This window comes from Oxyura jamaicensis, chromosome 1 (assembly GCF_011077185.1).
Source record: "Oxyura jamaicensis isolate SHBP4307 breed ruddy duck chromosome 1, BPBGC_Ojam_1.0, whole genome shotgun sequence".
Taxonomy (NCBI): Eukaryota; Metazoa; Chordata; class Aves; order Anseriformes; family Anatidae; genus Oxyura; species Oxyura jamaicensis.
Window position 1 is genome coordinate 177,528,115 of NC_048893.1, and position 20,871 is coordinate 177,548,985.

The 20,871-nt window shown below is 44.9% G+C and overlaps 1 protein-coding gene across 3 annotated transcripts; it reads right to left on the minus strand.

Moving 5' to 3' along the window:
- Positions 1-1,423: 1,423 nt before the first annotated feature.
- On the minus strand, positions 1,424-14,018 carry LOC118165615 (fibrinogen-like protein 1). Of its 3 annotated transcripts, none has more exons than XM_035323772.1 (9): positions 13,902-14,018; positions 13,570-13,628; positions 12,213-12,297; positions 10,637-10,847; positions 9,345-9,504; positions 5,270-5,367; positions 5,101-5,189; positions 3,771-3,961; positions 1,424-2,799 (listed from the first exon to the last, which is right to left on the minus strand). In XM_035323772.1, the coding sequence occupies exons 3-9, from the start codon at positions 12,285-12,287 to the stop codon at positions 2,610-2,612; spliced, it is 1,014 nt and encodes a 337-aa protein (XP_035179663.1). In that variant the 5' UTR covers positions 12,288-12,297; positions 13,570-13,628; positions 13,902-14,018; the 3' UTR covers positions 1,424-2,609. The 3 variants fall into 3 exon arrangements, with proteins under 3 accessions (XP_035179663.1, XP_035179670.1, XP_035179679.1); XM_035323779.1 differs by lacking the exon at positions 13,902-14,018 and adding an exon at positions 13,795-13,860; XM_035323788.1 differs by lacking the exons at positions 13,570-13,628; positions 13,902-14,018 and adding an exon at positions 12,603-12,745.
- Between the last annotated feature and the right edge of the window lie 6,853 nt (positions 14,019-20,871).

Genomic DNA, 20,871 nt, shown 5'->3' on the forward strand with positions numbered 1-20,871 from the left:
TCTCGGAGGAGCCGGCATCTCAGCATTTGGCCGCCAGAGCCAGACTCAGCGGTTCGAGCAGTTTTCTCGGTGGGTGACGTTTTCCAGCTGCTGCCTGAGCACAGGATCTGGCTCTGGGGGTGCTGAGAGTCACCTCCTCCCCAGGAGCTGTTCCAGCACGCCGTGCCGCCGACCTGCAGCGCAGCACAGGGTCAGTTCCAGCTATGTGTTCCCATTAATTGTCAGCTAGAAGTGCCTCTGAAAGCCTTTTAGAACTTGTCCATGCTTGAGGGCCAAAGCTAATCAAACATAACTAGTCTTTAAATTGACTTAAATGAGCTGGAAACCATCCCTCTAAGGCAATTACTGCTTAGCTTACTTACCACCCCTGTGCTAAGGTAAACGTGGCTGTGAGAAGCGTGTTTGCCCTGAAGCACTGATCTGTCAGCTTCAGAGCCAGACCTATCTACAGCCTTGGTGAGCCTCAGCGCCGGAGACCCCAGAGAAACGGGTGATCAAACATAGAGCACAACAACATTCAGGAGGACATAATATAACTTTCAGTGGGAGTTACTTGAGCCTGATGGTAGCCCTCAGATCAAATAAGTACTTGGCTAGTGTGATTTTACACTGTTTATTGAGATTAAAAAGGTTCTGGAGCACTTAGGGTTTGCTGTAGGAGCTGCCCAAAGCCCTTTGCCTCCTGCATCTCCAGCACTGGAGGTAGGGCAGAGGAGGGAAACCCTGCTCTCTTCTTTCTCTCCTCTTCTCAATGGCCCCACTTACTGTCTGAGAGAGGAAAAAAAAACAAATCTTGGTGCTGACTGAAGGCAGTCCCAACTGTAATTGCTCTGGATTGACTTTACATCACTCGTGGCTGTGGGGGAACTGGACTGGGTGGCAGTTGTCTGAATATGCCCTGTTGCCTGTAGCTCCTGCTTGATACTCCAGTATCAGCTGTGTCCTTGGCTGCTCAGGGAACTATCAAGCCCCTAGTGTTGGCTGTTCGTTGTAGCTGATTTCCATCACGCAGAGGTGAGTTTCACCTGTCTGTAATCTTTACCCTGCTTCCCTAGCCTTTCACCAGTGCAGTCCCGCCAGGACATGGGCTTTAGGAGCACATCTCGCTGGAGCATGGGCCTGTTGATCGCTGCTGTTCATTACCAGTCATTGGGAATAAGTAAGAACAGGGTTTAACTGCTTGAAAAAGCAGAGGGACCAAATCAAATTTTACTCTGACTATTCACATTTGCATTGTCTTCAGGACAGCTTGAGCCATGGAAATCAAATTTACCTTGCAGACTGGCTCAACTACCCAGGACAGCAGGTGCAAAAACACCAGAGACAACAACAAAACAATGACATTCTTGCATTATGAGTTTTCTCAAGATTTTTATCCTAACTTCTGACCAATTTCCTACTGTTTAAAAACAGATACAAAGCATTAAGTCCTACTCACATGCTTTTATTTCACAATTATGGCTATATAATACAAATTATAACATATATTATTCTAAAAGCAAATAAATGGAAAGGAACTGCCGGTTGAAAACCTATTGTAATTCAGAAAAAAAAAAAAAACAGATTTGTCCTACAACATGGTAGTTAGATTATTTGCATCAAGCTGATATTACTGTTCGTTTTAAACTGCAGTTATTACCTTGTGGAAAATAAATTTTCAGTATTCCATTTCTTTCAGTTATTTATGTTGCTCTTTAGTTTCACTCAGAAGAGACAGAGAAAGAAGCGTGCCTTGTGTTTCAATCACTTTCCACTTTGTTTCCCCTTTACTAACTCAAAGTAGTCTGGTAAATGACACAAGAATGTACAAATGAATCATGACTGCATTTTTTGAACTCCTAAGAATATCTGTGCTCATCTTAAATTTAGTAAAATCTGCCTAATTTAAATCTGGGACTTAAATTTGGTTGGCAGCACTCCCTTTGATTGCATTAGCATGTTGCAGCGTGCTGTATGAACGGATCTGCAGAGGGAAGCTCTTGGCAATGAAATGCAGCGCGGACATTGTCCACGTTGTGGGGGCTTGCTCCAAAGCAGCCTTGGAAGCAGCCGTGCTTCGAAGTAGTCTGGATGGTTGTTAGCTGTTGGGGTGCATCCTTCTTCTGGTGTGGTTTCACATACTCTAGGAGAGGTCTGCAACTGGCAATTGGTGAGGCAGTGGGAGAGTTATCTAAAGACGTGTTCCCAACCCAAATCAAAACACTAGTGAAGGCACAACAGGTGAAGGCCGACTCCTTATCACTTTGTTGTTTCCATTCTTGTAGCTCAGGCACTGGCTGTTACAATCAAGATGAGAAAGATTTGGCCCTTGAAGGGTACAGGTAGCTAAAAGAACATGCTTGAACATTCAAGGTCCAAGCTTTTCACAAGCACTCTACAACAAAAATCCCAAAAGCTGCTAAAAAAGAAAGCCACGGTTACTTCAGGACTGAGATCCATATATTTTCCATTAGACTGTTGGCTGGCTGTGCTCAAACAACTTGCGACTTTTGCCTCAGCTAGTAGAAACAGATGCAGCTACAGTTACCACAGTGCAGTTTTGACAATTGGCAGCAGCAGAGGGCTGGCTATTAACGTACCCAATTCTTTACTTCCCAAAGCAGCAGATTTCAGCCGCCCTGACTGTTCTCACCATCTCCACTCTCGCTGTCAACAAAGAACGGGGCCCTGATTTTCATGGCCACGTATTTGAGCGAGTACCACGTCCCGTGCCACGTAGACCAGGTGATGCCGTTGTCGTGGGTTCCGTTGTACCTTCCCGTTTTGTAGTATCGTCCATTGAGGTTCACAGCGTGGCACCTTGTAGCAACACGGAGGAGGTAAAAAGGAGATTGTTTAGTGTGGAGAGACATTGCGTCATGACAGCAAGGTACAATTTTCACACAACATACATTTGGAAATACTAGGGGGGGGATTCACAGACAGGTCCAGACACCTAGATACATCCGTACTGAACTGGCTATAGTCCTACTATAGTCTATGGAGAACTGTTTAATACAATCCTTGGAGCCCAGAGGAGTATGTGGGTCATCCTAACGTAAACACCTACTCTGGTGATTCAACCTGTTGGCTACATTGAGCGTACTGACCAAGGATGTGATTCAGATACCTGAAGAGAGGTGTGTGATGCCATTTGGTAGCCTTCAGCTCAAGTATAGGCAGCTAAATATTAACACCTAAAAATGCAGATGTCTTTTAATCAAGCTGAATCTCACAATTGATGTACATTTTTGTAGGTCCACTGATTTTCACTTTGTTCATGATCAGGACCTGGCCTAAACAAAGAAGAGGCTCATCCTGCCCTAAAGCAGAGGAAAAAAGTGGTAATGGGATGTTTACACTCCCAGGGTTGGTGAACCCACAATCCTCAGGGACAGAAAGGGGTAGCTCATCCCCTAGACAAGTTCCATAACAAAGAAATTCATTTGTGCATGCTTCATATTTGAGTGGCTATGACTTTTCTTTCTTGGAATATAATCCAAAGCACTTCCTAGGAACTTTCAATCAGGCTTTTTTCCTTCTAGGACACTTCCCTTCACTTTTATTCTGGTCCATTTTCTTAAAATGAATGCAGCTTACTTGCTTGGCTTCATAATGAAAGCAGCAGATTGCTTTCCTGATGGCCTGAACATGGCAGACTTAGCCATGTGAGGTGATGTGCTCGCATCAACCTCTGACTGCTGTAAGGTGTGTAAGGTGTCTTGGCTGTACAGCCACCCACACCCTATGCCTCTTTCCAAGGGCTGAGTAGGATCAACCATTCTCCATACCTGTTAAACCACCAACCACCCTTGTTCTCCAACGCGCAGTTGCCTGCCAGGAATCTATCGTGATCCTTGTCAGAGGTGGTGAACTGCATCCCTTTGTGAGAGGCTGACCACTGGTCTTCAAAATTGCTCCCACCAGACAGAGCGTCGCCGGCGTTACCGGAATAGGTGCCAAACCATAACCTGTAGTTGTCCTGCAACAGTACGTGGAACATGCCTTTGGTATCAGCTCTCATTTCTGAGATTTCCTCTGTCCATTGCATCCCCTGTCAGAGACATGCCTGTTGAAGTCACAGGTGACTTTTGGCCCCATGCTTTAATGGTATTCGTGTAAATCACCACTGGATTTAAACTTCCAGAAGTGGTTACCAATTACTACTGCTGCTTCAGAGGGATTCAGGTTTTATTGTCTTTCAATACTCATTTGATACACTACACAACAATCTGGAAGGCTTTCCCTGGCTCACTGACAACACCTGTTGCAGGAAAATGTGCCAAGTAGATGCTTTCACAAACTGATTGTGGTCAACTAGGGCAACTCCTGTAGGAATTTTGCTCCTCCAAGGCTTGGAAGCCACCTGATTTTTAGCTAAAAATCCTGTTCTGGTAGGAATACTTAGCTCCAGTGTGTACAACTAGCCAATCTGAGAGACAATTGGTAAGAGAGGGATGATTACTTCTGTGGTGAGGACCTTTCCTGTTATTATATTCCACTTTTATAAAAAGTAGTAAGGCTATTTTCAAACCTTTTCATAAGAAAGCTCAAATTGCAGACTGAACCTAACTGGTGGTGAAGTTGGAACCAGAACTGGTCCACGCAGGGAATTTGGGCTACTTACAAACGGGGTTCAGACATGCAGCCCCACAGACAACTGCCCCTGCACTGAGCAGGATGTCGTCTGCCTAAAGCTAGAAAGAAAGCATGGAAATACAGGAATGTGCCTGGCTTTCCCTGGCCTTTCTCCGTGTATAGCACTTAGTGCTACAGTTACCTCTCATCAGGACAGGAACTTACAACTGCTCTTTCAAAGCTTTGGTTAGAGATCACGGTTTTCTTTTAAAGCAGAGTAGATGGGTTTTATTTTAGTGGTTGTTTTTTATGTGACAGCCTGGGACACTCCTAGGAAGCAGCAGAGCAGCTCCCAGTTTCCTTGCAGAGGTTCTAACCGGTATCTCCTCCCTCATGGAGGACTGTCATCACTGTGAGGCCAGAGGTAAGTGCATGTGGGATCTCCCCACACCCCGTGGCAGAGAGCTGCCCGACGCTGTGCAGATGCAGGTGCCCCACCCTCTGAGATAAAACAAGCAAATCACCACTCTTTCCACTCCTTACCTGCTCATTGTTGAGCTGGAAATTTTCATAGACTGCATATCGTCTTTCCCCATGCCAGTCCATCAGGTCAATCTTTAATGAGCTCTCTCCTAAAGACAGAGTAGTGCCCTTTTAGATCAACCATCACAGGCAAATTGGAAGGAAAACTGTGGAAGGAAAGTACTTGCACCTCTAGTGAGCAGGTCATAGATGTGGTCGTTGCCCAGCCAGTATTCATCATTCTTGCCTTGGAATTTTCCAAATCCCAGTTTGTAATCATCCCACTTCCTGAAGCAGATACAAATATCAATTTCAGCATGCACAAGTAACAGCAAGTGTCATGGAATCACAGAATGGTTTGGGTTGGAAGGGACCTTAAAGACCATCTAATTCCACCCTCCCTGCTATAGGCAGGGACACCTCCCACCAGACCAGGTTGCCCAAAGCCCCATCCAGCCTGAAATGGAACACCTCCAGGGATGGGGCATCCACAGCTTCTCTGGGCAACCTGTGCCAGTGCCTCACCACCCTCTGAGTGAAGAATTTCCTCCTTATATCTAATCTAAACCTCCCTCTTTTAAGCCTCTATGTTAGTTGCAAGCTATTCTCCCTAGTCCTCTCACTCCACTCCTTGACAAAGAGTCCCTCCCCAGCTTTCCTGTATGTACTGGCAGGCTGCCATGAGGTCTCCCTGGAGCCTGCTCTTCTCCAGGCTGAACAACCCCAATTCTCTCAGCCTGTCTTCATAGGAGGGGTGCTTCAACCCTCTGATCACCTTTGTGGCCCTCCTCTGGACTCATTCTAATACTTCCATGTCCTTCTTGTGCTGGCTGGACCCAGAGCTGAACGCAGGGCTCCAGGTGGGGTCCCATGAGGGCAGAGAGAGGGGGAGAATCCCTTCCCTTGTCCTCCTGTCCATGCTACTTTTGATGCAGCCCAGGATATGGTTGGCTTTCTGGGCTGCAGGCACACATTAGTGTCTCATCAACCAACACTCCCAGGTCCTTCTCCTCAGGGCTGCTCTCAATCCATTCTCTGCCCAGCCTGTATTTGTTCTTGGGATTCCCTGGCCCAGGTGCAGGACCTTGCACTTGGCCTTATTGAACCTCATGAGGTTTGCATAGGCCCACCTCTCAGGCCTGTCAAGGTCCCTCTGGATGCCATCCCTTCTCTCCAATGTGTTGACTGCACCACTCAGCTTGGTGTCATTGGTAAACATGCTGAGGGTGCACGCGATCCCTCTGTCCATGTCACCAACAAAGATGTTAACCAGCACCATTCCCAGTACTGACCCCCGAGGAAAACCACTTGTTACTGTTCTCCACCTGGATGTTGAACCATAGACTGTAACCCTTTGAGTGCGACCATCCAGCCAGTTCCCTACCCACTGAGTGCTCCATCCATCAAATCCATGTCTCTCCAATTTAGAGACAAGGATATCATGGGGGACAGTGTCAAATGCTTTGCATGTGTCCAGGTAGATGACTGGAGTCATCTCAGTTGCTCTTCCCCTAACCACCAATGTTGTAAGTCCATCACAAAAGGCCACCAGATCTGTTAGGCACAATCTACCCTTATTGAAGCCATGTTGGCAGTCACTAATCATGACTTCTCAAATAGGATAGATAGTGGCTTAGCAACTTCATCTGCCAGCTCCTTCATGACCTGCAGATGTATCTCATCAGGTCACACGGACTTGTGCACCTTCAGGTTCCTCAGATGGTCTTGAACCTGATCTTCTACACTGGGGGGTTCTTCATTCTTCCACTCCCTGTCTTTGCCTTTTGGGGCCTGGGCCTTATGGCTGGAGCTTGTCAGGGAAGACTAAGGCAAAATAGTCATTAATTACCTCAACCTTCTCCATATCCCAGGTGACCAGGTCTCCCGTTTCCTTCCAGAGAGGGCCCACAATTTTCCTAGTTTTCCTATTATTACCAATTCACCTATAGAATCCTTTCTTATTGCCTTTGATGTCCCTGAACAAATTTAATTCTAAACAATATTTGGCTTCCCTAACCTGATCGCTGGCTGTTTGGACATTTTTTCTGTATCCCTCCCAGGATATCTGTCATTGCTTCCATTCTCTGTACACCTTCTTCTTCTGTTTATGTTTGGTCAGGAGCTCCTTCTTCATCCATGCAGGTCTCCTGGTGGTTTTGCCTGAATTCCTCTTTTTTGGGATGTACTGCTCCTGAATTTGAAGGATGCGATCCTTGAATATTAACCAGCTTTTGTGGGCCCTTCTTCCCTCCAGGGCTTTGTCCCAGGGTACTCTACAAAGAAGATCCCTGAAGAGGGCAATATCTTCTCCCTCAAAGTCCAGAGTAGCTGTGCTCCCTCCGTGCCGCTCTCTGAATGCAAAACTGCACAGTTTCGTGACCACTGCAACCAAGGCTGCCCTTGTTGGTGAGAATGAAGTCCAGCACAGCACCTCTCCTCGTTGGCTCCTCTATCACTTGGAGAAGGGAGTTGTCATCAATGCATTCCAGGAACCTCCTGGATTGCCAGGATGAAATGTCAGTTTGTGACACTTAACTGTGGTAACAAGTAAATGTTCAGCTGCATCTTTAGGTCCTTTTAGAATAGTATCTCATCCAGCACAAGCTGAGCTGAGATTTGTCACTCTGCCTCAGAAGTATGTACGACACACCTTATTCCCTCACCTGCTAACCCTGTGCACACATATATTGGAATAAATCCTTCACGCTGCCAGATACAGTGCTTGCAGAATGAAGATGTAAGTTAGATGGAAGAGGTGTCATATTTGTCTTCAGCAAAGCGTCTGATATTGTTTTCAGAAGGTCATAATTCATCTTCACTCCTGACTGGAAATTAATGTTGCAGGCTAAAATATACTACAGTCTTAGACACATGAAGTGATGTAGTGAAGAATCAGAAAATGAACAGAACCTGCAAACAAAAGCTTCCAGATGAAGCCGAAAGGAAAATATCTGGGTCTGCTTTGTGCTCCTGTTCCACTTAAATCTGTTTTAATTAATTGACCACTTTCTTCTTTACAGTATCACTGTTTGTATGTGCCAACTTGTCCTTTAAAGATGCATACTCGCTTTTCATCATGATTTTCTGGCTTCGTAGGTCTAAAAAAAATCTCATGTTGTTCCTTCCTCCTCGTCATTTCATTATCTTTGAATCTCCTCTGATATTTATGTGCTATCTTTGATATAAACCTGTATGTCCTGTGTATTGATATTTCCAGTTTTAGTAACCCTGTGTTTATTCCCTCTCTCAGGTTGTTAGTAGGGATTTGAATTCTGCCTGACCTATTTACCAGTCAATGCTACTCTTTGGGATGTTTTTCATTGGCATAAATTCACCTTTGCTGAGAGCTGAACTACCACAGCTGGAGAGCTACGACTCTCTGGGCAAGCTAGCTTAGAGCCAGCCAATTGAGGTAGCTTTGCAATGAATTGCACTCTATTTAAGAGATGGTAGACACACCCTACAAGTGTGTGTGCTGCAACAGGGAATTAATCTGCAGGGGGACATTTCTTCTTCATAGTGCCAGCAGAGCACCTCGCCTCCTGGATATTTCCAGGAGGAAATCATTTCTCTGGGCTTTTACATAAAGAAGGGTTGATTTGGACCCGTAGTTTTGCATCTTTGTGAAAGATCTGAATATGTAAATAAATTTTACATCATGCTGAACATGATTCCTGATATGAGAACAGATAAAACATTCAGTGGGACTCAGTGTTGACAGCAGATATCTGCTATCAGCAGCTATCTGCCAATTTAGAGGCTTTGGAAGACAGTTGTTTCCTATCATGACAAAATAGCCTAGATATCAGGAAAAAAAATCTTTAGCATGAGGCTGGCCAGTCACTGCAACAGGCTTCCTAGCGAGGTGGTTGATGCCCCATGCGTGTCAATGTTCAAGAGGCATTTGGATAATGTCCTTTATAACACACTTTAATTTTGGTTAGCCCCAAGGCAGTCAGGAAGTTGGACTCAATGATCTTTTTAGGTCCCTTCCAATGGAACTATTCTGTTCTGTACAAATAAATATGCACACACATATACACCTACTCAAATGCAGGCAAACCATGCAAAAGGCATTATAAATGCATCCTGAAAATGGCCTCCTGCTACCAATACGTACCCACACTTTGCAAACAGTTACCATAAGTAAAGTCTTGCCTTGCATATCCTGCTTCTTGAACTTTGGGTTTTGCCACCAGCAGGGCCGAGTGTGGGAGCTGGAGGCCTCACCGTGAGCCCTGTTGATGCAACCGCGAGGCACCCACCTGTTGAAGTTCTCTTTGCCGTTACTCCGCCGCTGAATTACAGTCCACCCCCCACCATCAGACATGTCACAGTACACCAGGAAAGGCTCTCGATCTGCTCTGGGCCTGATCCGGTAGTAGCCGTTTTTGGTCTTCTTCCTATTATACACCACAGAGCAGTCTGGGCAGAACGGTATCAGCTGGTTAGATGGGGGAAAGCAAAGGGCTACGTGCAGACAAGAGAAGACGTGGCTGAGAGGCCGTATGGGACACAGACACTTGGCCAGTCTGTGTAAAGCACAGTAAGCCCAGCAGGGCCAGAGCAAATGGGTCAGAAAAATATTAGCAGTGTGGGTTTATAAACTGCTGTTTGCATTGCATCTGGGCCTGGTATTGGTCAGCAAGGCTTCCGAGCCTTTACAGCCCTCTGAGAGGGTCATTCCCAAATGTTCAGTGGGGTGGGACAGATGCAGCTCAGACGTGAGCTGTATGGGACCAGGGCTGTCAGCAAGCACCATGCAGACACCAAGGAATGGCAAAGGGGTTAGCTGGGCCCAACTGCTCTGAATGCCTCAGACCTTAATATCATTTGCAGTGAAGCTAATTTCCACGTGGAAGATTACCTCAGCTGTACTTTGGACTGGACTGGGGCCTAAAATTTCTAAAACCAGAGGCTAAGTTCCCGTGACTGGCTCTAGTAATATACTTTCAGTGTAATGCTCATCAAGGACAAAATCTTGGCCGCAGCCCACGACTCCAGACGTAGAGTATTGTCAAAGTGTCAGCAAGGAACATAGCATGCACGTGTCCTGCTGCACAGCAGAAGTGATGGAAGAGCCGAGGAACAGGGATGCTGGATTCCTCCCAACAGGTTTCAGGGCCTGCAGCTGAGCTGTACACTGAGGTCTCCCCGTAAGCTACTGTGGGACAATGGGCTCTTCAAGAGCAAGACCCATCTTTTCCTACAGCAGATGTCTAAGGCAGGTCTGATGGAAAAGAGCTGAGAAGTGCCTTTTCCTCTCTGCACCAGAGTTTTGGGCTACAAGCCCAGCTGCAGATATCTATGTTGTACCTGAGTGGTAGCTGCCTAAATCTGGGCCAGCTGACTGCAGCCCCAGGGGAAGTCTGCTGGTACCAAGGCCACCAGCGTGTCCTTCTTCCATGTATCTGACTGTATTTTAAAGCTATCTGCTTTAAAAATTTAAAAAGTTAAATAATTTTTCAGCAGAAATAAAATACGACACATGTGGCACCGAAGGAAGAACTGAACATTTTTGCAAGCTGGTTTCCACATATACTACTGCAAAATGTACCTTGGTCATAGACTATCAAATTTCCACTGGTTGTGGGTAAAAGCGTCTCATGCTGCATGCTCCTGTTGCTTGAGAACAGACCGCTTTTCGTTTTATGGTAAGTGTTCTCCAGAATGTCTTTCAGTTGCAGATCATATAAGTAAAGCAAATCTTGAAGCTGTTTTAACCTTTGTCTTAATTTATTGTTGTCTCGGAGGCAAATATCTTTATCCTATGGAGAAGAAAAAAAAAAAGAAAAAGAAAGAACAAAAAGCACACTTCAATCACTGGTAAGAACAGAGGGGCAGTGAGAGAATGATTGTCTGTCTCCTCTTGACCTTAACAAATCACACTGCTTCTGAGGATCAAGATTCAGTGGTAGCCCCTCCCTAAGATACCTGAATCTCACAGCATGGGCTCTTGAGTTGGACCCAGTGGAAAAAGTTTTTTTTTTTTTTTTTTTTTTTTCAGTGTTCTTGCCACTGATCTGAGCATTGCAGAATATCATCAGATATATAGAAAATTACTTTGGACAAAAGTCATTCAGCTTGATTACCATTTAATGAAATCAAAGGGAGTTTTGCAGACTATGAAATTGCTCAGGGAAATAGGAGGGGAAAAACCTGGTTCTTGCACTGCAGCCAGGCCAAACCAGTGAGGTTACAGAAACATCTTGTAAAACTGGAAGATAAAAGAGCTGAAAAGCAGTGAGCCTACTGGGATCAGTGGAGTAACTTCAGAGCTGCATTACTGTAACCTAGACCAGAATCTGGCTCAGGCTGGCTGGGATAAACATTTTCAGCAACAACCTAGTCTGCAGCTGATATTACTCCATTAGTAACATCAACAAAACAGAGCAAAGTCTCCTCCAAGACAACCAAGAAATGGTGTACCCAAGAATTACTTTCTGTTTTTGCTCTGAGCAAGCTGTCTTGAGCGATACCAGAGCAGGACCAGTTCTAGGCATAAGAGAAACAAGCAATTACCCAGGACAGCAGACTGCCGAGCATGCTAAAACACAATTGCTGAGCTGCCTGCTCCTTTTCTCAGCCTGTTTGTTTTCCTATACAGAGGAGGATTTCCACGTTGGAAGCACATGGGAACCTGCTGCAGACAGCCTCAAGCTCACCTAGCTCTCTTTGCCAAGCTCTGAACCTCCTTGAGCTGGCCCAAGAGTAATTTGCTCATCACATGAAAACAGATTGCCTCAGACTATGACTAGCTCCTCTTTCCCCTTTCCCTGATTTTTGAATTGCAGTGAATAAAAAGAAGGCACTTTTCCCTGAGGAAACAGAGTAGAGTATTTTTTTACTGGCCATAAAATCAAATATATTTTTAAAGGCTTTTTTGATGTTGTTTTTAATTCTTGGCACTGTCAGTCCAGCCATGTGGAGAGTTGCCCAGCCCATAATGCTGTGAAAATCCTATGTTATTCGGACAGACAGAGTAACTTTCCTTTAGCTACAGGCAGCTCTTTGCTCTGCTCTTGCAAGCTCATGTCCTTTGTGGGGGAGCACCTACCTCTACATGACTGGAAATGACAACCCACTGGCATGCTGCAGAGAAGCTGTATAGACTCTAGCCGAGACATACGCACCGAAAACCTGTGTGCAGGTGAGCCAAAGCTGACCAGGAGAAGGAGCAGCAGCCACCAGGGCATCAGCAGACCCATTTCTTATTGCCTGAAAAGAAGAATTGACAGACTGCACTGGCAGCTTTTTTAGTTCCTCTCACAACTTACCCCCCCCATCACAATCACATTTAATTCTCCAGGATTCATTAAGGAGGTAACTTGAAACTACAGGCAGGACAAAATAGGGAAAAAAAAATGCATGTTAGAGAGAGGCTGAAGCACCAGTTCAGCGTGCTGACACAGGGACCTAGGCTTTGGTCCAAGCTCCCCATTCCCTGGAGGAATAAACACTTGGTGCAGCTCTCCAGCAGCCTCTGTCCCCTCTCCTGAGTGCCCACGCACACGGGAAGTTACTTAGCAAAAATGCCTCCTTGGAGTACTCCTTGCCAAAGCAGTTGGCCAAAGTCTTATCATGCTTATTCGAGCTCCCCAAAGGTGACAGGAATTGTGCCTCCTGGTTCAGTGAGCATAGGCATTGCCACTCTGTGGGCCACGGCGTGGTCTGTTACCATGGGAGCTGCAGAGTGGGCACAGAGCAGGTGTGGGACAGTTTTGGTTGGATTTCAGTGGAAAAATTGAAAAAAAAAATCTTAGCTGCTGGCCTGCCCCAGCACACAGACAGGGCTTCAGCCTGAGAGGCTCAGCTAGAAAAATGCTAAGCAGCCACCACTGGGAAGATGCAGCTGAAAGCAAGTGAACAGTACAAATTGTTCGCAGTATGGTTCTTTAAAAAAAATATATCAGAAAGAATAAAATAGCCTGAAAAACAAGATAAAACAACTCCCCCACTTCACATCTGGAAGTGCTGCAGAAACTTGGCTACCCAGATCTATGTTCCCAGTGGCTTGCTTAGATTCAGCTACGACTCTAGGAGCATCACTGCAGCTGCTTATGGAGCTGGCAGAGCTGCCGTGGCAGGGGAGCTGCCTGAACAGCCAGGCAGGCCAGGGCCCAGAGCAAACAGAGAGAAGAAATGCCCTGTGGAAATCACTGATAAAAGATGTTGCACAGGTTTTCACTCCAGCACACGGCTTTTTTTTTTTTTTTTTTTTTTTTTTTTTTTTCAGATGGTAGAGAAAAGAGTATTATAGCGTGGTTCACCCAGCCCACGACCACTGGTATTTCTCATTTACGCTGCCCTGCTACTGGGTGCTGGTGCTGCAGTCAGAATCAGGCCCAATACAGAGAACGTGCGTGGAGGCAAAAAGCTAACAGGAAGGATGGATGTGAGCAACGGCTCCTGAAAAATAGATAGTGAAGACCGGAGGGGAAAAAAGCAACTTTGCCTATGCCTTTATCAACATATATTAAATCCACATACCTGTAACTCGCCTTTCCTTCAGACCTCCTTCTGATAAGATCATCTCCCTTAAAAGTCAACTGCAAAAGAAAGTGATAATAAACCTGGCTGTATTTCTAGAGCTTGAATAGAATTTTCCTTTCCAGATGGCCCACATCAAGGGCTCAGAAGGACATTTCACTGCACTAGGCAGTTCCACACAAAATACACGCAGTTTCACCCAAACCCTTATGTATCTGCTGTTACCCAATACTCATCCTGCTGCTTCGCAGTAAGAATAAGCAACGGTTACGTTTCTACCAGTGGTGCTCTCCAAAATAGAGGGACTCTGCTGGTTGCGCACCATTACCCACCTTATTTGACTGTGAAGCTCAACCAAGACTGACTTGTTTAAGTGTTTATATGAATCACTCAGACTAATGCTCCCTGTGGGAGTTTTATCTCACATTTAATACAGCCAGGCTCGTTTCAATAAGTCTTGCAAGGTGGAATGAACACAGCTTTTGTGTTCAGTGTTTCTTTTGCTGTTTAATCGGGTTTATATGTAAAAGCACAGTACAGCTGTAATGCCAAAAGAGCTGAAAATTTGAACCAAGAAGTGAACACGGGAATATTAAGCAAGATTTGCTATTAGACTGAAATCTCGGAAGGTTTGCAGTTGCGTAACTCTCCTCAGAGGTGGATCATTAGATTGCTAGTTAACATAAACAAGGACATTTGTGAAAGTGAGGAAAAAAAAACACAACAGATGGGTGCCTCCCTTTGTATTATGGACAAGGAATTATGGATTATTTTAAAGACAATGCTCCTTTTTACAGAGCTGTGGTCAGAGGAGAGACTGTGGGGCCAAAAAGCAAGGCGTGTAAGCCCATCAGAAACTTGTTTTACTCTCGAGTAAAGCAGGACTGCACAGCTATTACAAAGCACAGCAATGCTGTTTATTTCTTAAAAACTGCATTCCTCTTCTCCCTCAAGAGCCGCTGACCCATTTCACCGCCAAAGGATTATGTAAACAGTGCTTTTCTTCTCACTTGTTCTCTACCCCTGTTTTGAGGCGGGTTTTGGAAGCTGTTTTGGAAGCCCCCGAGCACATGGGAGCTGTGTGCTGTTTCCTGGGGCTGTGGCATTTAGCTCTTCTTGTGCTTTCAGCCACAATGCCTCCTTTCTCAGCTCGAGCAAGCCAGGCAGTGCTTGAGATGCCATGCACCAATTTATGCTCGTGTCTATGTGGCCAATGTGCATGTCCCCAACGTGTGATGGGTCTAGGCCAGCGGTGGCAGAACCGGAGTCGTGGTGTAGGCAGCATGGTGTGGGCAGCCGTAGGCATCCACAGGGCCAGGGAACAGCAGGCCCCAGGCCTCCAACTCCTGCTGGTCCCTGGAGGTGGTGGTGGGGTTGCTGACCCAGGAGGGGAGCTACTTCTGCATATGTGTTATGTGACTGCAAATTGGCAGAAGCAGGACTCAAAACCCAACCCTCCGTCAGGAGCCCCCCAAAGGCTTCTCAGAGCCAAGAGGCCTCGAGTGCTCTCATGCTCTCCTCCACTGATGGTAGCCTCACTGATGTCTGCAAGTGAAAAACCCAGTCAGCTGGAACATGTTTCTTGCATGTTTCATGGTGAACTTATTTTCACAGGCTAGAATAGGCTTTAGGAACATGTGAAACACCGAAGAGGGGCTGCCACGAGGCTGAGTTCATGTGAGGAGGATCTAGCAGGAGGGTGTGCTCATGTACTGCTTCACTGGCCCTGAGGTAAAATAACCAAGTCATCGTAAAGAATGCGGACAGTGTGATCACCAATGTTTCCTCACAGATGTTGAAAGTCTCTAGGCAATGGAGCTGTAGATGCCTTTTTTTTTTTTTTCTTTCTTTCTTTTTCTGGAATATACATACTTCACACATACACTGCAGTGCAAATTCCTGTTTAGTTATTTGGAAGGAGATCAAATTCCCTCTTCATAAGACACTCAGTGATCTTGTCAGCAAACAATAACCATTTCATTAACCAAAAACCTCCCCACCCTGCTCTCCTCCTCCTTCCTTCCAGCAAAAGTACGTAGGTGCTGAATAACAGTCATAAAAAAGCTATTATTCATACATTGCACAGCCAGCACAGCAAGAATGCAAACTGGTGGATAAAAGTGAGTGAATAGAGAGGCTCTGGGACAGCTCTTGCTATTCCTGCAGACATGGTGTGTTGGGCTCCTCCAGACAGAGCTGCCCAGGATAAAGACATGAAGATGACACTGAGTGGACATTCACCTCCCCTCCAGGGACTGATTGAACACTGCTGCTGGAAGACTGGTGGCATCTCAAAGCTATCCCAAGACAAGTTTATCTCCCATACAAGTTCCCAGGTGTTTGTTTGTTCTTAAAGCAGTAAGAAAGAAACAAGCCAGCTGCCCCAGACTCCAAAGGAGTTAGAGACTTGAGGTTTTCATAGCAAGAATCTGACTACCTACATGTGCCCTAGAAAAATTTGGAGTAGTCCAGAGCTAGCTCCAAGCAAAACAGCTCATTCACACTGAATTCAGATGCTTTGTGCATTTGCCATTATTTTTGTACCTCTCCATCATATTCCACTTGAACATCCTGCTCAGTGGGGGAGACCACAGACCAAGTTTCCTTAGGAAAAAATTCTTTACTGTGTGGGTGGTCAAACATTGGAACAAGCTTCCTAGTGAAGCAGTTGATGGCCCATGCCTGTCAGCATTCAAGATGCATTTGTTAATAATAATATGCTTTAACTTTAGGTTAGCCCTAGAGTGGCCATGCAGTTGGACTAGATGACCTTTGAAGGTCCCTTCCAACTGAACTGTTCTCTTCTTTGCAGGTACTGCAGGTGTGGAGGTACCAGCAGCCTTCAGGCTCTCCATGTGCGAGCTACTATTCATCTTCTGTAGGAATGTGGGCTGCCAAGTTTTTTAAGATGATGTTAATTTATGAGCTCTGAAACTTTTTTTTTTTTAATCTAACGATAAAGGGTTTCATCAAATGCATGATAAATTTAAAACATTAGGATGACATCAGCTACTGTAGTTTCAATATATTAAATAACCGAAACCAGCAGATATGTATTAAAAGTCTGTGGCTTGTTAGCAATGAATAACCACAGAAATCTACGTACAAAGAAAGAGTAATGGTGGCAGACCATGAAACATGCCAGATCTGAATGTTCTGATAACGTTCAAAGAGCAAAGACATAATTCAGTCTAACTAACAAGTCTGTATGAAGCCTATGAGTATCTAATGGGTTGATACAAAAAAACATAATTAGTTCGCAAGTTCCTGAGGGCAAGCACAGGTCCAAGCCGATCTCGCTCACATCAGGAATAGCTTTACCAAAGTGAATTACTCACAAGGCCAGAGGGAACATGTGGATAATCTGTGTGATCTACCTACTTCAGGTCAGAGAACTCCCCTGACCTAATTCATTCCCATTTGTACTGGAGCATCTCTTTGAGAAAAAGACATTTTGTTGTAAAATGTTCAGTGTTAAACAACCAACCACAGACCTTTGCGTGGTCTTTCACTGCTTAATTACTCACCTTGTTAATTTTTTTTTTTTCCCTGAATCTGCCAAGTCACATACTTTTATTCTCATGATGCCTTACTCTGCAAGCTCTCTTATGCCACATTTGTTTTTTCCCTGCTTAAGGCTAGGTCCAAGTAAATACAGGGCATCTTGCTGGGATCTATCCTTGCTGCCTCTTGCTGGGATCCCAAATCCTGGTTAGCTGCTTAGGCTGTGGGTGTGTGTGCTGGGGGAAAGCTGGGGGAGTCATGGAGTGAGGGGCTGCATACAGCATGTCCTGGGCAAGGCTGGGCACCACAACACAAGCATATCCCGAGGGAAGAGCACTACTGGGGAGGGCTGGCATGGGGAGGGAGGAAAGGCAAAAGCAAGTTCTGTTCTTGGGATGATTTAATTCAAGGGAGTCTAATGCAGAACACACATGGAGCTGCAAAGAGCTCTGGCTGGTGTACTGTGGTGCATAGTGGAGGTGGTCTCAGTGGGCTCACTGACGGGGGCTTGAGGGATTGCAGTATCCCTCTGCCTAGATTCGGGAGCCCGATCTGCTACATGCAAAGGCAAGCAGCAGAGACATATAGCCAAGACAGTCCAGGGCACACACACGAACAAAACAGCAGGTTCTGAAGATCTCTGCAGTCTAACAGCAAAGTGCCCAAACAGTTTAATTTTTCCAGGGTTAGGCAAGTAACGTACAAGGATTATTATTATTATTATTATTATTATTTTTTAAGATCAAAACTTTGATGCTTGAAGTCTGCCTACACCCCCTGCTGGGTACCTAGACCTTTTTCTAGATCCAGCCCTAATCAAATGTGATTAAGTCAGCCCTTATCTTTTATTTGAAAAGATGGACATCTTTTTGCTCCTTGACTCCGGTGTGATGAGGATTGCTCCAATATCTTACTCAGGGCATAGCTCTTCACTCTTTTTTCTGGAGTTGTAGCTATCAAAATTAGAGAACTGAGAACACACAGAAGCCAAGTAAAAAGCAGAGGCAACATTTCCAGCCCAACATCTTTCTGTTTCTGGAACTAAGGCTCTTGTTATGCATTTCGCCGCAGAGCCACATGCAACAGTCAGCTGCAGCTGGCTACTCCCTACTGCTGCTCCAGGTGTTTTCAGTTACTTGTTTTCACAATACAGCCACTGGTGCTCTAAGTCTGGCCTGCCGTGGTGTTGAACACTGCCGTCAGGATGACTGTGATTTGCAACACATAAAAAGCTTTTTGACACATGCACACATTCCTCATTCTGATGTCTCTCGGTGACTGTGAGTAGGTCTGTAATTCAAACACAGATTTCTTTTAAAGATGTTGCATGGTCCTTCAGGTGTCAAGGGCTGAAAAATACCATCCTGAGGCCCTGTGAACTGAGACTGATAGTGAATGTATGTAAATACAGCTTGCTCACTCATCTGCACTTACAAAATATTGGTTTTCTCAGTGCTAGGCAGCAGTTCTCCTGCCCACTTTTCCAGTCTCTGTGTCAGCAGCAAACTTTATCACTGAGGCTTTTATCTGGTGGCATGGTTCAAAACAACACTACACAACATTAAACAACATAAGACTACTCTCAGTCCCTGCAGAACCTCTCTGGGAACAAACTGCTTAAGCATCATTCTCCTTTTACAGTTATTTTAGCTGGGTCTTCAACAAAGTAATTTGGACCAGACTGATTTTGTGTTCTTCTACCTCTTTAATAAAATCTGATTTTCTTGCCAGACAGTTGCTTACAGAAGCAACAAAATACCTTTATTTTATCAGTAAAATTTATAATCTCATTTTCAAAATATGAATTAGTTTGTCAGGAATTATTTTCCATAATCCCATGATGATTGGCATTATTATCATCATCACCATGCTTCTTTATTATTTTATTAGTTGAAGCCTCTATCTAATCTGCTCTCATTTTGTTTGGGAGCAAAGCCAAGCTGACAGACTGTCATCATAAGGTCATCCGATCCACCTGCTTTTAAATGGCAGAGAATTGGTCCCCCCCACTTATCTCCATATTTCTGTTATCCTAAAATATAATAAAAATGGAATAATTTTTCTTGTCTGTGTCTCTTAGAAGCATCAGATGTAAATGATACACACTTAATTTTAAAGTCTGTTGAATTATGAGATTCTGTTTACCACCATTCTCAGCTATTTTTGGAATTTAAAATATGTCATCACCTCTCTGAGATATGCCTACTTTATCTGCTCCTACCCAGTATAACTGGATTATTCACTGAACGTTTTAATCTTTTCTGTGTTTTGTTGACAATTCTGTTATTTTACACTCATGAATAATTGTCCAGGGATCAGAACTGGATTCTGAGGGTTTTTTAAATGTCAGTATCATGAGTTAAACAGCATATAAGGAAAATGATCTACAAGTCATTAATTTAAAAAACGTTTTTTAAAATGAAACTTGGGTCATGTTTCTACATTTTTATCCACCAGCTGAGAGCTCAAACATCATTTTTATTAAAAGAGAAAATGATGTTTCTACTTTAGCCATCTGACTTCAGAAGTTACACTTTTAAGAAAACAGCTCAACCATTGGGAAACTCATGGAGACACATCAGAGCTGGCAAGTCTGCTACAGCATCACCAATGCTATGGGATTAGATGCACTGAAAGCAAAAGTTATGGTGCTATCACAGACGATAAATAAGAAAGATGAGAATTTTTTGATTATTTTTGTTCTAAAAGCATCTGCATCCTCTAGGAAACTGGTACATTTATGGCCCTGGAATTCAGTCTGAGTGCCAAACTGAGAGCTCCCAGTCTTCAGCCTCTCCTGTGAGTGATAGATATAGGTTGTTATGTGGAAAGTCCCCCTCAACACCCTTCACAATTCAGTGCTTACAGGGCCAGGACATGGGATACCCAGTTCCCACGTCTCTACACCACTCTCTCATGTGGCCAGCCCCATGAAGTCATTCCATAGGCGCAGGGTCCCCAGGGTCAAACCTGTACCAAATTAACTTCACGTGTAAGACTGTTTTCAGATCTGAGAACAAATTAATGTTTCTTGCTATCATTCAGCTTAGTTTCCATCCATCTTTAGCTGAATTAGCTGAACATACAAAACATATTTAGCCCATCACTTAGTGACACTGTCTGTAAAAAATCCTTATCCGTATATAGTGCAGACCTGAAGGGAAAGTTTTCTATTTAGTCTGCTGTCCCAAACTTCTCCATATTCTAAGGAAGCTGACAACAACCTTGAAGTCTTAATGATTTCTATTGCTTTGGGGAAAACATTTGATGGTATTTTTATAGCTATAAAACCTGTAATAGAGGGGCAACAACTTTAAAAATAATCTAGCATTGTGTTCAGTTTTGGGCCCCTCAGTACAAGAAGGACATCGAGGCCCTGGAACTTGTCCAGAGCAGGGCTACGAAGCTGGTGAAGGGCCTGGAGCACAAGGCCTGTGAGGAGCAGCTGAGGGAACTGGGGGTGTTTGGTCTGGAGAAGAGGAGGCTCAGGGGAGACCTCATTGCTCTCTGCAGCTACCTGAAAGAAAGGTGTGGGGAGCAGAGGGGCAGCCCCTTCTCACAGATAACTAGTGATAGGACTAGAGGGAATGGCCTCAAGTTGTGCCAGGGGAGGTTCAGGTTGGAAATGAGGAGACATTTCTTCTCAGAAAGAGCAGTCAGGCACTGGGACGGGTTGCCCAGGGAGGTGGTGGAGTCACCGTCCCTGGGGGTGTTCGAGAGGCTGGACGTGGTGCTTAGGGACATGGTTTAGTGGGTGACACTGGTGGTAGGGGGATGGTTGGACCAGGTGATCTTGGA